This window comes from Barbus barbus (genome assembly GCF_936440315.1).
Source record: "Barbus barbus genome assembly, chromosome: 15".
Lineage (NCBI taxonomy): Eukaryota > Metazoa > Chordata > Actinopteri > Cypriniformes > Cyprinidae > Barbus > Barbus barbus.
Window position 1 is genome coordinate 7,950,314 of NC_136743.1, and position 12,236 is coordinate 7,962,549.

Here is a 12,236-nt window from a genome sequence, read left to right on the forward strand (position 1 = left end):
CACAATGTTGTTCCAGGGTCAACAAAGATGTTGATCCAAGGAACATGTTGCACTTGGTAAAATCAGGTTCTGCCTTACCCTTCAGAAAGATGTTAACTGACTGGATCATTAAGGAAATTAATTTAGACTTAAGTTCATCAAAACAGCTCATTTACCCCAGTTGCACCTGCACGTAAACATCTCAACTTGTGTTTTAGCAGCGTGTTTAAGTGTGCATTTCTGACTATGTGAGAGGGAAGCTTCCTGCAGCGAAAGGAGAAGTGATGCAGTCAAAATGCTGCATTTGTAGAAACTGCGTGAAAGGAGAATATAAGTCTGTGCAAGTTTCCTGCTAACATTTTGCAGTATTCTGGGGGCTTTATTTAACATCATAACTCGCATAATAAATGAGATGCACGAATTATTATGTTAATAACAATGATTAATGATTTCCGTCTGTTGATCACACAAAATCACCATATGGCTTTAGAAGACTTATATAAAAACAGCTTATAAGTCATGCTATATTCTGCTGTATTATAGTACTTTTATTCTAAATTTGACGTTTGGCAGCCCCAGTCCCATCCACTTTCATTATACTGAATATAGCGACCAGGATATTCTTAAAAAACGAATCTCTTTTGATCTACAGAAGTGAAATACAGGTTTGGAACTACATGATGGTGAGTAAATAATGGCAAAATTATTCTGTTAAGGAAAGATTCACTATCTCCAGGAGTCATATTTACCTTGAGTGAACTATTAGTAAGCCCTTCACCCTCATTTCTGCTTTCATAACCAACTCTCTACATGTATTATAAACAGAGTCATTCTGTGTTGTTCAGCCCAAGGCAGTTTGAACCTAAAACAAGATTTGTTAGCTCGACTTGTCTTTGTTTGGCACTGTTGCAGTGCTTGTGGTTGCAATTTAACGTTGTTCTGAGATGTAGTGTTATGTTTTTGAATATGTTTTTCGCTGCCTGATTCCGTAATTGCGCTCTCAACTCGTTTTGGTGAGAAAGGCTTTGGCCATGAACTTGAGTGTGTGTTATAGTTTGCAGAGACTCTGTGAATGTTAAGCTGTCAGTAAACAGAATTTGTACTCAAGTTTCTATGGCCGGTGTAGCAGATGGACTGTTCAGTGTGAAGCAGGTCTGTTTGGCTGCAAAGCTGCTTTTCATTTATCTTCAGAAGAGATGTTTCTTATTTAGGCAGTTTTTGTGTGTTCTATTATATTGCCCAGATCAGGGTTTTCCAAACACATTTTTTTTTTTTGTCAGCCGAACCCCTTTGACCTAAAATATTTACTTGAAGTACTCTCTGAGATTTTAAGTTTATATTTCAATAATTGAACAGTATGCCTACATTTGCATGTTCACGGTTCTATGATGTTGGTTAATGGTCACATAATATACAGGTAAACGTTAACACTTTTTTTTAGTTTTAATTGATTGTTTTTATTATAAAATTATTTATTAATTAAATGTAATATTTTGTTTTAATAATTAATAAATCCATGTAAAAACCCCAGTTTGGGAAACCTTGTTTCAGGTTCTTGGACATTCAAGTATAAAAATGTATAAATGCTAGATTATTTTTATTTACATTTTTTTTACTGTTCTTTCCAATGGACCACTGGACCACTTTCCAACAATAAATATTTTGTGTTGTATATGTAAATGGATTCTCTGGGTGTGCATTTGTAACATTTAACCTCATAATGTTTATTAAGTGAACAGCTAGATGCATAACCTTTAATGCTTAATGTGTGTATGTTTATTGGCGGGTTGTCATGGGAAGTTACTCTTTCCACAATTGCAGCTGTCCAAAAGCCTCATGATGCTATTTTTATTCATTCTCTCTCTCTCTCTATCTCTCTCTGTCTCTCTCTCACATATACAGTATACAAATATACAGCTTACTGCCTCAAAGATATCAGCCATTTCTCTTTTATTATTAGAATTATTCATGGGGGTTTTATAAGAGTTGATGTAATGGTAAATATTGTTGTTTTATAGAGGGAATGTTATGCTCTTTCTGAAGAATTCTGTTCTCTCCTAATTTCCATGCTTTTGCATTCATTTAAAGCTGCAGGCTATCTTAGAGCAGAGTGTGTGTATTTGTGTAAGACGTGACCTACATACAGTTTTATTATGCTGTTTATGATAGTGTTGGTGTTTGGTTGGTTAAGCGCTCACCTGCTAGTCTTACATCTCTAAACGGGAAACCTGTAGAACATCAGCCAGATACTGAAGTTCAGAGCGTTCATCTTCTGTCTGACAGAAATATCATGCTTTAACATGAATTAAGGGATTCCTAAAAGGGATGGATTTGGTTCAGATTTTAAATAATGAAAATAATAGTAAACGTTTTTATCAAAATGATATAATTGCAGATAGCCTACTCGGGTCGTCATGCATAATTTCATGTTGTATCTGATCTTTTTTAGAGTGATTAAATCGTCTTTTCCAGTTACATTCAATTTAATCATTTTGTTACACAACCCAGACAAAATGTTCATGTGTACTTTTATTCTCTGTCGTTCTTCTGTTGTCATTACTAGAGTGATATAAGTCTAAAAGGAAGCAATCAGCTTCAGTTTCAGGTCAGATGACTCTCACACCTTCAGTGAAGGTCTGAACAATGCAGCCTGTGTTTCAGAGAATCATAAATGACTATTATACTGATGTTAACATGCCTTCTTGTCATGATCATTGCTTCAGGCCAGTAAGCTGAGCTCTCTGATGGAACAGCAAGTCAGCAAGTTTGACTGTGGGCCTATACCAGATTTTACAAGCTTGTCTGAGGTCCTTCTGCTGGGTAGAACCCCCTCTAGCTTCCCAAACAACCTAGATGTTGAATCATAACCTGGATCAAGCAAGATGCTGGGAGCATTGCTTGGGGAAAAATGAAAATCCATGTCAAGTGTGATGTTTGTGCATGAAGTTTGTGCTTTGGCTCTCCTAGCAGAGAAGGAGTGAAAATGGATTTGTGAATTAATAGTTCTTTTTGAATCTAGAGAGTAAGAAGAGATGTCAAAATGTCATAAATTGAGCTCAGATTTACCAAAATATTAAAAGTTTCCCAAAAAAAGTGAAATAACATTGCAATTAAAATAACTGTTTTCTATTTTAATATTTTAAAATGCAATTAATTCCTGTGGTGGCAAAGCTGAATTATCAGCATCTTTACTCCAGTCTTCAGTGTCACACGATCCTTCAGAAACCATTCTAATATACTGATTTATAATCAATGTTGGAAACAGTTGTGCTGCTTAATATTTTTTTGGGTCATGTGATACTTTTCAGGATTTAATGAATAAAAAGTAAAAAAGAACAGTGTTTATTCAAAATAGACATTTTGTGTTACAATATACACTGCTTGTCAGTTCATCTTTCTTTCTCTTTTTATTATTAAATTAATACTTTTATTCAGCAAGGATGTGTTAAATGATAAAAAGTGATAGTAAATACTTATATTGTTAGAAAAGATTTCTACTTTGAATAAATGGTGTTCTTTAACTTTTTTATCAAATAAAGAGTAAATGAAAAAATTATCACAGGTTCAAAAATAAAATTAAACACCTATCAGTTTCTGATAATAAAGCATATTAGAATGATTTCTGAAGGATCATGTGACACTGAAGACTGGAGTAATGATGCTGAAAATTCAGCACTGCATCACAGAAATAAATAATATTTTACAGTATATTAAAATAGGAAACCAATATTAGAAATTGCAATAATATTTCAAATATTACTGCTTTATCTCTATTTTTGATCAAATAAATAGAGCCTTGATGAGCAGAAGAGATTCCATTAATAACATTAAAAAACGTTTGAACCGCAATGTAAAAAAAAAACACCAATTATTTGAAATATTATCAATGTTTTTGTCACTTTTGATCAACTTAATGCATAATTTCTGAGCAAGTTAATTTCTTTAAAAATCACTTACTCTAAACTTTGGTCAGCCATTTTCTCTTTATGACTTTTAGGGCGTATTAGACAAATCTTTACTGGCCAGTTTTATTGATTCAGTGTCATTTAAAAGCTCTTCTTGCATTCACCTTTATTGCTTGAGCTTTGACCTGTAGTGCATTTCAAAAAACCCTTTTTTCCACAACAGTAAAGAGAACTGCACTGCCAACTCCTTTAAGCTCTGTTTAACAAGGTATTTCCTCTCACAGATCTGGCTGAATTCACACAGCGTTGTCTGTGAACCCAAGCATGTAAATCCCACAGGGTCGACTGTTTCTGAGAACCCTTGCATCAACAATCCTCCCACACTCATTTGCTCAGGTCACATGCCATAACGTGCCAATTCTAATGAGCCGATAGTCCAAAAGCCACTAAAGCATTGCGATGATATCTGCATGCTTTCTAAATGGGGTTCACAGCCACATATTTGGCTGTTTATTTTGACAAGCAGCCATATCTTATAAAGTGGCCATTGAGCTTGTGTTTGGTGTGTGTATGTATATATATATAAGCTCTCAAGGACATGCATATGTTATGTTGGCTTTGATTTGATTTTGTGTTTGTGTTTACTCAGGTTTTGGGATATGCATATGTTAAGTTGTCTTTGAATGTGCACGTATGTTATGTAAAGCTCAGTGCAGACTGACCTAGTAACCCAGTTTATGGCGTGATGTTTTCTGGTTTTCCCCTCCAGGTCTGTGCATGTGTGTACAATCAAATCTTCTTTTTTATGTTGAATGCAGAAATGTATTTAAAGTTCAGTTTTTTTTTCTCCCTCTGTTGTTCATAATGGAGAGGGAGTTTTATGAGAAAAGGGCCTCCATGTCTTAATTTCCTGCGGGTCTCTGATGGGGCCACCACACCTATGTTGCTATGATATAATTTGTGATATTATTTTGGGATCCAGGCATGCAGCGTGTTTAGACTTGTGTTTGTTTACTAGAATCCGTCAACCACACTAGCTCAACACTGAATCATTTAGGAAAAGATTTGGAAACTATTTAAAATATGAATTTGAGCAGTTTTCCACTGTGTATTCTGTGTGAGTGCCTGTATGTGTTTCTGTGTGTTTGAAAAAATATTTTTTGTGACCGTTACTTTCTGATTACATTATAATGCAGTGTTATGATTTTGATCAGAATGCTATCTGACTTTTCATTTACACTTGGTTACCTAAATATGTCTCTTAAAGTTGCATAATCAATGTAAAATTGTTATGTGTTTTTTTTATATTATTTAAAAAAGCTCCAGGTTTGTTGTCCTTGTTTGGATTGCTGCAGAATTTGGCCCAAAAGGTTGTGTTTTAATAATAATAATAATAGTTGTTGTTGTTGTTGATGATGAAAGTATAAAAAATAAATATTACTAATAGTACTAATAATATTGCTTTTAATATTACACGTAAATTGAAAATCAAGTATTTAATAAAAATATAATATTAATAATAACAACAATAATAATAATAATAATTTTATTTAACAGTACATCTGTAAAATTACTAAATAGTTATGGTTGTTTTAATTTCCTGATGTTAAGCCATCAAGCTGTAGTTTATAATCACACTAAGCTATATTCTGATTTTATTTTCAATGTAAAAATGAATTAATTTCACTTCTGTGAATTCCGATGCTAATTAGTGCAGGACAGTGAAATTTTCTTTTAAACACCCTCTTAACTCATGCGTTAGTTGCTCTATCCATGTGTCTCATCCATAAATGCTCCTCGTGTGTCAATTGTGGGGTTTCCAAACATCTCTACAGTGACATACTGTAGTTCTGCTTGGTAGGAGTAAAGTTTACATACATGACATAAAAGTCTTGTCTTATATATGTTTAAAAACCATCTACTGAAGTGTTTTGAGTGACTGGATGACTATCCAACTTGAATGCGATTTGGAGGGCATTTATTGGCCACTGTCTGATGAAAAGTGGCAATGAGGGGAGTTTGGTTTGGTTTGGTTTAGTTTGCTTTTTTTTCTTCCAGGTGATATCACCCAGAAGGGCTACGAGAAGAAAAGATCTAAACTTTTACAAGCTTACCTACCTCACACACCAGGTAACGCACACACACACACACACACACACACACCATATTTTACCAAGCAGCATACAGTTTTTGTGTTAAGATTACATTTGTCCCACTGTGTTTGCTGTAGGAGCAGAACGCCGCATCCCTGTCACACCATCTTCATCGTCTTCCTCATCCTCCCGCTACCAACGCCGACGGTCCACTGGCACAAGGGATGAACGTTACCGCTCAGGTGAGATAAAGGGCACAAATTTACACACACACACTATCTGATATCCAGGAGACATAATTCAAGCTCTTTGTAGTTTATGCCATATTTCCAGCAAACAGATCAGCAGCACCAGCTCATTTTCAGAAAGTGATGTTATTTTTTTTTAAGTTTTCACTTTGGTTTTTTTTTCTAAATTTGATTATGGAAAGCACTGTTATTGAGTTCATTTTTTGTTTATAACATATGATATAGTTATTATTGAATATCATCACATTTTGAAATATTAAAAAGATTTTATTCTGGTGATGGCGCAGTGGATAAGACACATGCCTTTGGTGTGCGAGACCCGGGTTCGAATCCACTGTGAGACACCAATGTGTCCCTGAGCAAGACACTTAACCCCTAGTTGCTCCAGAGGCGTGCGACCTCTGACATTTATATAGCGATTGTAAGTCGCTTTGGATAAAAGCGTCAGCTAAATTAATAAATGTAAATGTATTCAACAGTTCAATGAGCAAGATGTCAGCATTGTCTGCTCTTGCTCTGTTTCGCCAGACAAATCCACAACTGAACACGAGTGTTTCGTTATTGAATGGATCCACATTTTTAAACAAAATGGTGAAATGATCCAATTACTCACTCATAAATGCAGTCACTTGTTTCATTCCTGAATGAACCAGTTATTTGAACTATACACTACCTATGTGTTTTTCAGGGCCGATAGATACAGTGAGTGAAGCTGAGAGCAAGATATTCCTCGGCATATTTTCTGCATTTAGCTTTTGAATGACCAGCACCTGCCTGGGTCTGTGCGACTTCATCTATAGCTTTTCTCTTCCCTTTCACAAACCGATCCATCTCCCATTCTAAGTTACGTCCTTTGGATGTTTACGGTTTTATTTCTTTTCCTTTACTGCTGATGGCCCGCACCCCCCCCCCCCCCTGCAGTACTAGTGCGCCCCCCCTAGCGGGCACGTCCCACACTATCAGAGCCACTGCTTTAATCGCATATAAAATCTGTGGAGGGAGCTGAAGGTTCGAGTTGCCAAATGCCAAAAACCTTAATGACTTGGAGAGGATCTGCAAAGAGGAGTGGGACAAAATCCCTCCTGAGATGTGTGCAAACCTGGTGGCCAACTACAAGAAACGTCTGACCTCTGTGATTGCCAACAACGGTTTTGCCACAAAGTACTAAATCATGTTTTGCAAAGGGGTCAAATACTTATTTGACTCATTAAAATGCAAATCAATTTATATCTATTTTAAATGCGTTTTTCTGGATTTTTTGTTATTCTGTCTCTCACTATTCAAATAAACCTACTATTAAAATTATAGACTGATCATTTCTTTGTCAGTGGGCAAACGTACAAAATCTGCAGGGGATCAAAAAAAAAATTTCCCCGCTGTAAGATGTTGCAAACCACCGAATAAACACTCTTCCTAAATTAACCTCTGAACAGGCTAGAAAAAGAGCAACTTTACTGAACTTTATTCTACACACACACACACACACACACATACACACATACATAAACATAAGAAGCTTTTGCACTCTTTATGCATGCATAAAAACTCTCTTTCTTTCAGATGTTCACTCAGAAGCTGTTCAGGCTGCGCTGGAGCAACACAGTGAGAGAAAGATGGCTGTGCTGTTGCCATCCAAGCGGCAGTCGCTCATCGGTCAAACCTCTATGGACACATACACACCTCCAGGTGTGTGTGTGCGAGCATGTGTTTGTGTGCAAGAGCCAGTGAGTAAGAGCTTGTGTGTGTGACTGTTCTCTCTGTGTCTCTGCAGACTCGTCCTCCGGCTCTGACGCTGAGGGGTCTCTGGGGAGGGCGGGAGGTGTCAGTGTGGACTCCTGGATCAGCAGAGCCCTCCATGGCTCACCTTCAACATCATCGTCGTCATCGTCGCACAGCAACAGCTCTGCTAATGCAGCCCGACTCGCAGAGACCAACATGCACTCATACGGCAGTAAGTATGCGTGCAAATATTCACAAGGCAGCGAATAAACACAGATACTGAGAATCAGTCATGTTATAAATTAGTCTTTAGGTCACTGTCGATCAACTCAGATTTTGCTTTCAATATTACTGTAAGCGTAGGAAAAACAAGCCTCTCACGCTTAATTCACTTCATATGAAATAAATTCAAAATTTTTAAACCTCCCTTATCAAGATCATCTAATTTTAGCAAATCGCTTTCTCATACTTAACCAACCTCAGCCAATCAGATCCTTGCACTCACTTTGTCAGCCAATCAGCTCCTCGTGTCCAGCTCACTTCAGCCTATCATTTCTATTTTCCCAACCTATTTCAGCCAGTCAGCTTCTCACGCACTACTCGCTTCATATGAAATAAGACTTTTTTGGCGCCTGATAAGGGCCTCTCTTAAACTTCTTTCCCTAATCAAGATCATCTCACTTCAGCCAATTGGCTTCTCGTGCTCAACTAAATTTAGCAAATCAGATTTTTGTGCTCAAATCAATTCAGCCAATCAGTTCTATTTGCCCAAATAATTTCAGACAATTAGCTTATATTGTTCAACTTATTCCAGCAAATGAACTGGAATATTCCATATTCCATGCTTAACTCAAACAAGCCAATCAGCTTCTTGCATAGTAAAAAGAGTTAGATACTTGAGAATTTACTGCTATAGGTTAGCTTTCTGATTTTTCTCTTTCCATTTCTCCCTTCAGTTGGTCCGATGTCTCATCTGTCTCTAAAAAGGTGGGGCTTAAGAGAAATGGGCGTTTCTGCTGAGAATGGAATAGTTGGCAGACACTCCACTGACTACCAATCAGATCGCCCTTGGTCGTCTCTGGATTCTGAGGGTCAGTATTTCATGTTTTTTTGGGCTAAAGACTTGTTTGTCATTAAAAGGGATAGTTCACCCGAAAATGAAAATGCTGTAATTTACGCACTCTCTCAAGTTGTTCCAAAACTATTTAGAACAACTTCTAGTTAAAAGGTTTACCTCCACAGCACTGTTTATGTATACAATTTCATTTTACCTGCATGCGCTTTTGCATCTCATTCCTAATAACTGATAATGAATCGTCACATTTATTGGGGTAAATGTTACTATACTGATGAGTTAACCTGTTTGTTTGTGTACTGCAGACAGTCTGTCGGCCCCACCTGACATCACCAGCTACATGCCAGACCCCGCCCCCATCTCTGTTCAACGCCCACAGGTCGCCATGATAACCAGGCCCCCGCCCAAATATGGCAATGCTGAGCTGATGGAGACAGGAGATGGTGAGTGTGTGTGCAGAGGTTTTTGTTTTTAAATGTGTGTTTATTCTAAAATGATCAATTCAAGCAATTGGAAGCAATTCAATTAATTTAAAATGACAAAAAAAATTACTATTCAATTAAAATTTGTTTTGCTGTTTTTATCATTGTGAGAATTTGTATTTGTAGTATAATTGCATATATATGTGTGTAGGTGTGCCTGTCAGTAGCCGTGTGTCGGCGAAGATCCAGCAGCTAGTTAACACCCTGAAGCGACCCAAGAGAAGACCCCTGAGAGAATTCTATGTGGAGGATTTTGAAGAACTTCTGGAAGGTTAAAATCTTTTCCCCTCTTTTTGTGTCTCCTTGTTTGATTTCAAAGATGAATATACTGTAACTGTAAAAGTCAATGAATATAATACCCTGCACAAGTTCACAGAAACACTTACACTTTCACAGTTAATGACAGGTCAAATGTCTTGAAATTCATTACTCACATTAAATGCTCCACACCCTGCACAGAACAAGTTAATTTGATCTAGCTATTTTTGCTGAGATCGAGGTGAAGTGCTTAAAGGGATAGTTCAACCAAAAATCCAAATCCTGTCATCATTTAATCATCCTTGTGTTGTCTTTTTTCGCATCTATGATGTCATGAGAGTGAGTAAATGATGACAGAATTGAATGAAAGAAGAATTTTTAGGTAAACTATTCCTTGAAATTCACGTACAATGAATCCTCATGATATAGATTAGAACATGGGTCTCATCAACATGCAAATGCATTGCTAACCTTCTCTTGACATGTGCAGTGCAACAGCCTGATCCTTCTCTGCCACGCCCAGTGGGGGTGGAATCAACCCCCATACAAGGAGAAGAGCTCAACGGACTCGAGAACTGCCCCGCCTCCCTGGAAGCAGCCCTTCTACGCTGGGGAGCCATTGCACCCAAAGCTCCCTGTCTGACCACTACACACAGCAATGCCAAACAACCATACACACTTACATATGGTACACATACATATATATTCATAGCCATTCATTGGATTTTATTGTCTTTGTTTAGGGTGTATATTTACATCTCTTTGCTTCTGTGTTTGTAGGTAAGCTCTGGTCCAAGAGTTTGAAGTTGGCCTATAACCTTCTCCACAAACTGGGGTCCAAACAAGAGCCAATCATTCACCCTGGAGACAGGGTAAGAGAGTGGATAAATTGTATATTTATAAAATGCAAAAGTGTGTGAAAAAAAAAAAACTTTTATTCAGCAAGGATGTATTAAATCGATCAAAATGTGACATTGTCTATTCATCAAATACTTCTAAAAAATTGTTTCCACAAAAATATTAAGCGACACAACTGTTTTCAATATTGATAATAATAAGAAATGTTTCTTGAGCTCCAAGGATCATGTGACATGTGAAAATTAAGCTTTAAAATGTATTCTAATAGAGAACACTTCTTTTAAATTTAATAATATTTTACAGTATTACTGTATTTTTTATCTAATAAATGCATCCTAGGTGAGCATAAAAGACTTCTTTCAGAATCATTTAAAAAATCTTACTGACCCGAAACGTTTGAGCCGTAAGCATAACTTTATTATAAAGACCGAAATCAAATATATACTACACACTATATTCAAAAATCAATGATGAAGTATGAAGACTATGTGTGTATGTATTTCTGTAGGTAGCGTTGGTTTACCCCAATAATGACCCAGCAGCGTTCATGGTGGCGTTTTATGGCTGTCTTTTGGCTGAAGTTGTTCCTGTCCCGATTGAAGTACCACTTACAAAAAAGGTAATTTCTACTGCAAAAAAAACTCCAGCAATAGTACATCAGCTTTGGCAAGACTGCACATATTCAGAATATTGAGTAATTAGTCATTATTAAAAGAATAGTTCACCAAAACTTTTACAGTTTTACAAGCAATTTTGCAAGAACAAAATTGGTGTGCCCTTCTGCTCTGTCCCCTCAAAGGATGCTGGGAGTCAACAAATTGGTTTCTTGTTGGGTAGCTGTGGAGTTGCTGTGGCATTAACAAGTGATGCATGTCATAAAGGTCTTCCCAAGAGTGCTAGTGGTGACGTCATGCAGTTTAAAGGTCAGAGACGTCACAATTGTTAGAACCACCTGCACATGAGTCTTCATAAAGGAACATTGTTGTGTGTTAAACATATATGTGTGGTTTTATTCAGTTTGTATATGTTTGTGTTTTGTGTGTGTGTGTGTCAATTCAGGCTGGCCAAAGTTGCTCTGGGTGCTGACTGACTCCAAACATTTATCTAAACCCCCACGAGAATGGTTTCCTCTCATTAAAGATGCTAACAATGACACCGCATACATAGAGGTAACAGACCATTTGATTGTGTGGCAAATTCATTTAGATTTTTCTTGAATATATCATAATTTACTTAATTATAATACAAATGTATGATGATAATTATTTTTTTTAATTCACTACTGGTCAGAAGTTGTATTTTTGTTTTTGTTTTGTTTTAAATGAATACTTTTATTCAGCAAGGACTCATTAACTTGATCAAAAGTGACAAACACATTTATTATATTACAAAAGATTTCTATCTCAATAAATGCTTTTCTTTTGAACCTTCTATTCATGAAAGAATTCCCAAAAAATTATCAGATGTATCAAACTGTTTACATCAATGATTATACTAAGAAATGTTTCATGAGCAAAAAAATCTGCATTTTAAAATGATAGTAATAAAGACTGAGTAATGGGTACTAAAAATTCAGCTTTGCCATCACAGGAATACATTGCATTTTTTAAATATATTAA

At 36.4% G+C, this 12,236-nt stretch overlaps 1 protein-coding gene across 2 annotated transcripts in view; it reads left to right on the forward strand.

Annotated features, from left to right (window-relative positions):
* The window catches only part of LOC306881150 (disco-interacting protein 2 homolog C-like), a 36,857-nt gene that overhangs the window by 6,620 nt on the left and 18,001 nt on the right, over positions 1-12,236 (forward strand). For both annotated transcript variants that reach the window (XM_079435073.1, XM_079435074.1), the window contains exons 2-13: positions 5,943-6,014; positions 6,115-6,219; positions 7,786-7,911; positions 7,997-8,176; positions 8,901-9,035; positions 9,325-9,462; positions 9,653-9,772; positions 10,250-10,447; positions 10,540-10,631; positions 11,126-11,236; positions 11,417-11,540; positions 11,677-11,786. In XM_079435073.1, coding sequence (XP_079291199.1) covers positions 5,943-6,014; positions 6,115-6,219; positions 7,786-7,911; positions 7,997-8,176; positions 8,901-9,035; positions 9,325-9,462; positions 9,653-9,772; positions 10,250-10,447; positions 10,540-10,631; positions 11,126-11,236; positions 11,417-11,540; positions 11,677-11,786 — 1,511 coding nt within the window. The remainder of the gene's footprint in view (positions 1-5,942; positions 6,015-6,114; positions 6,220-7,785; positions 7,912-7,996; positions 8,177-8,900; positions 9,036-9,324; positions 9,463-9,652; positions 9,773-10,249; positions 10,448-10,539; positions 10,632-11,125; positions 11,237-11,416; positions 11,541-11,676; positions 11,787-12,236) is intronic.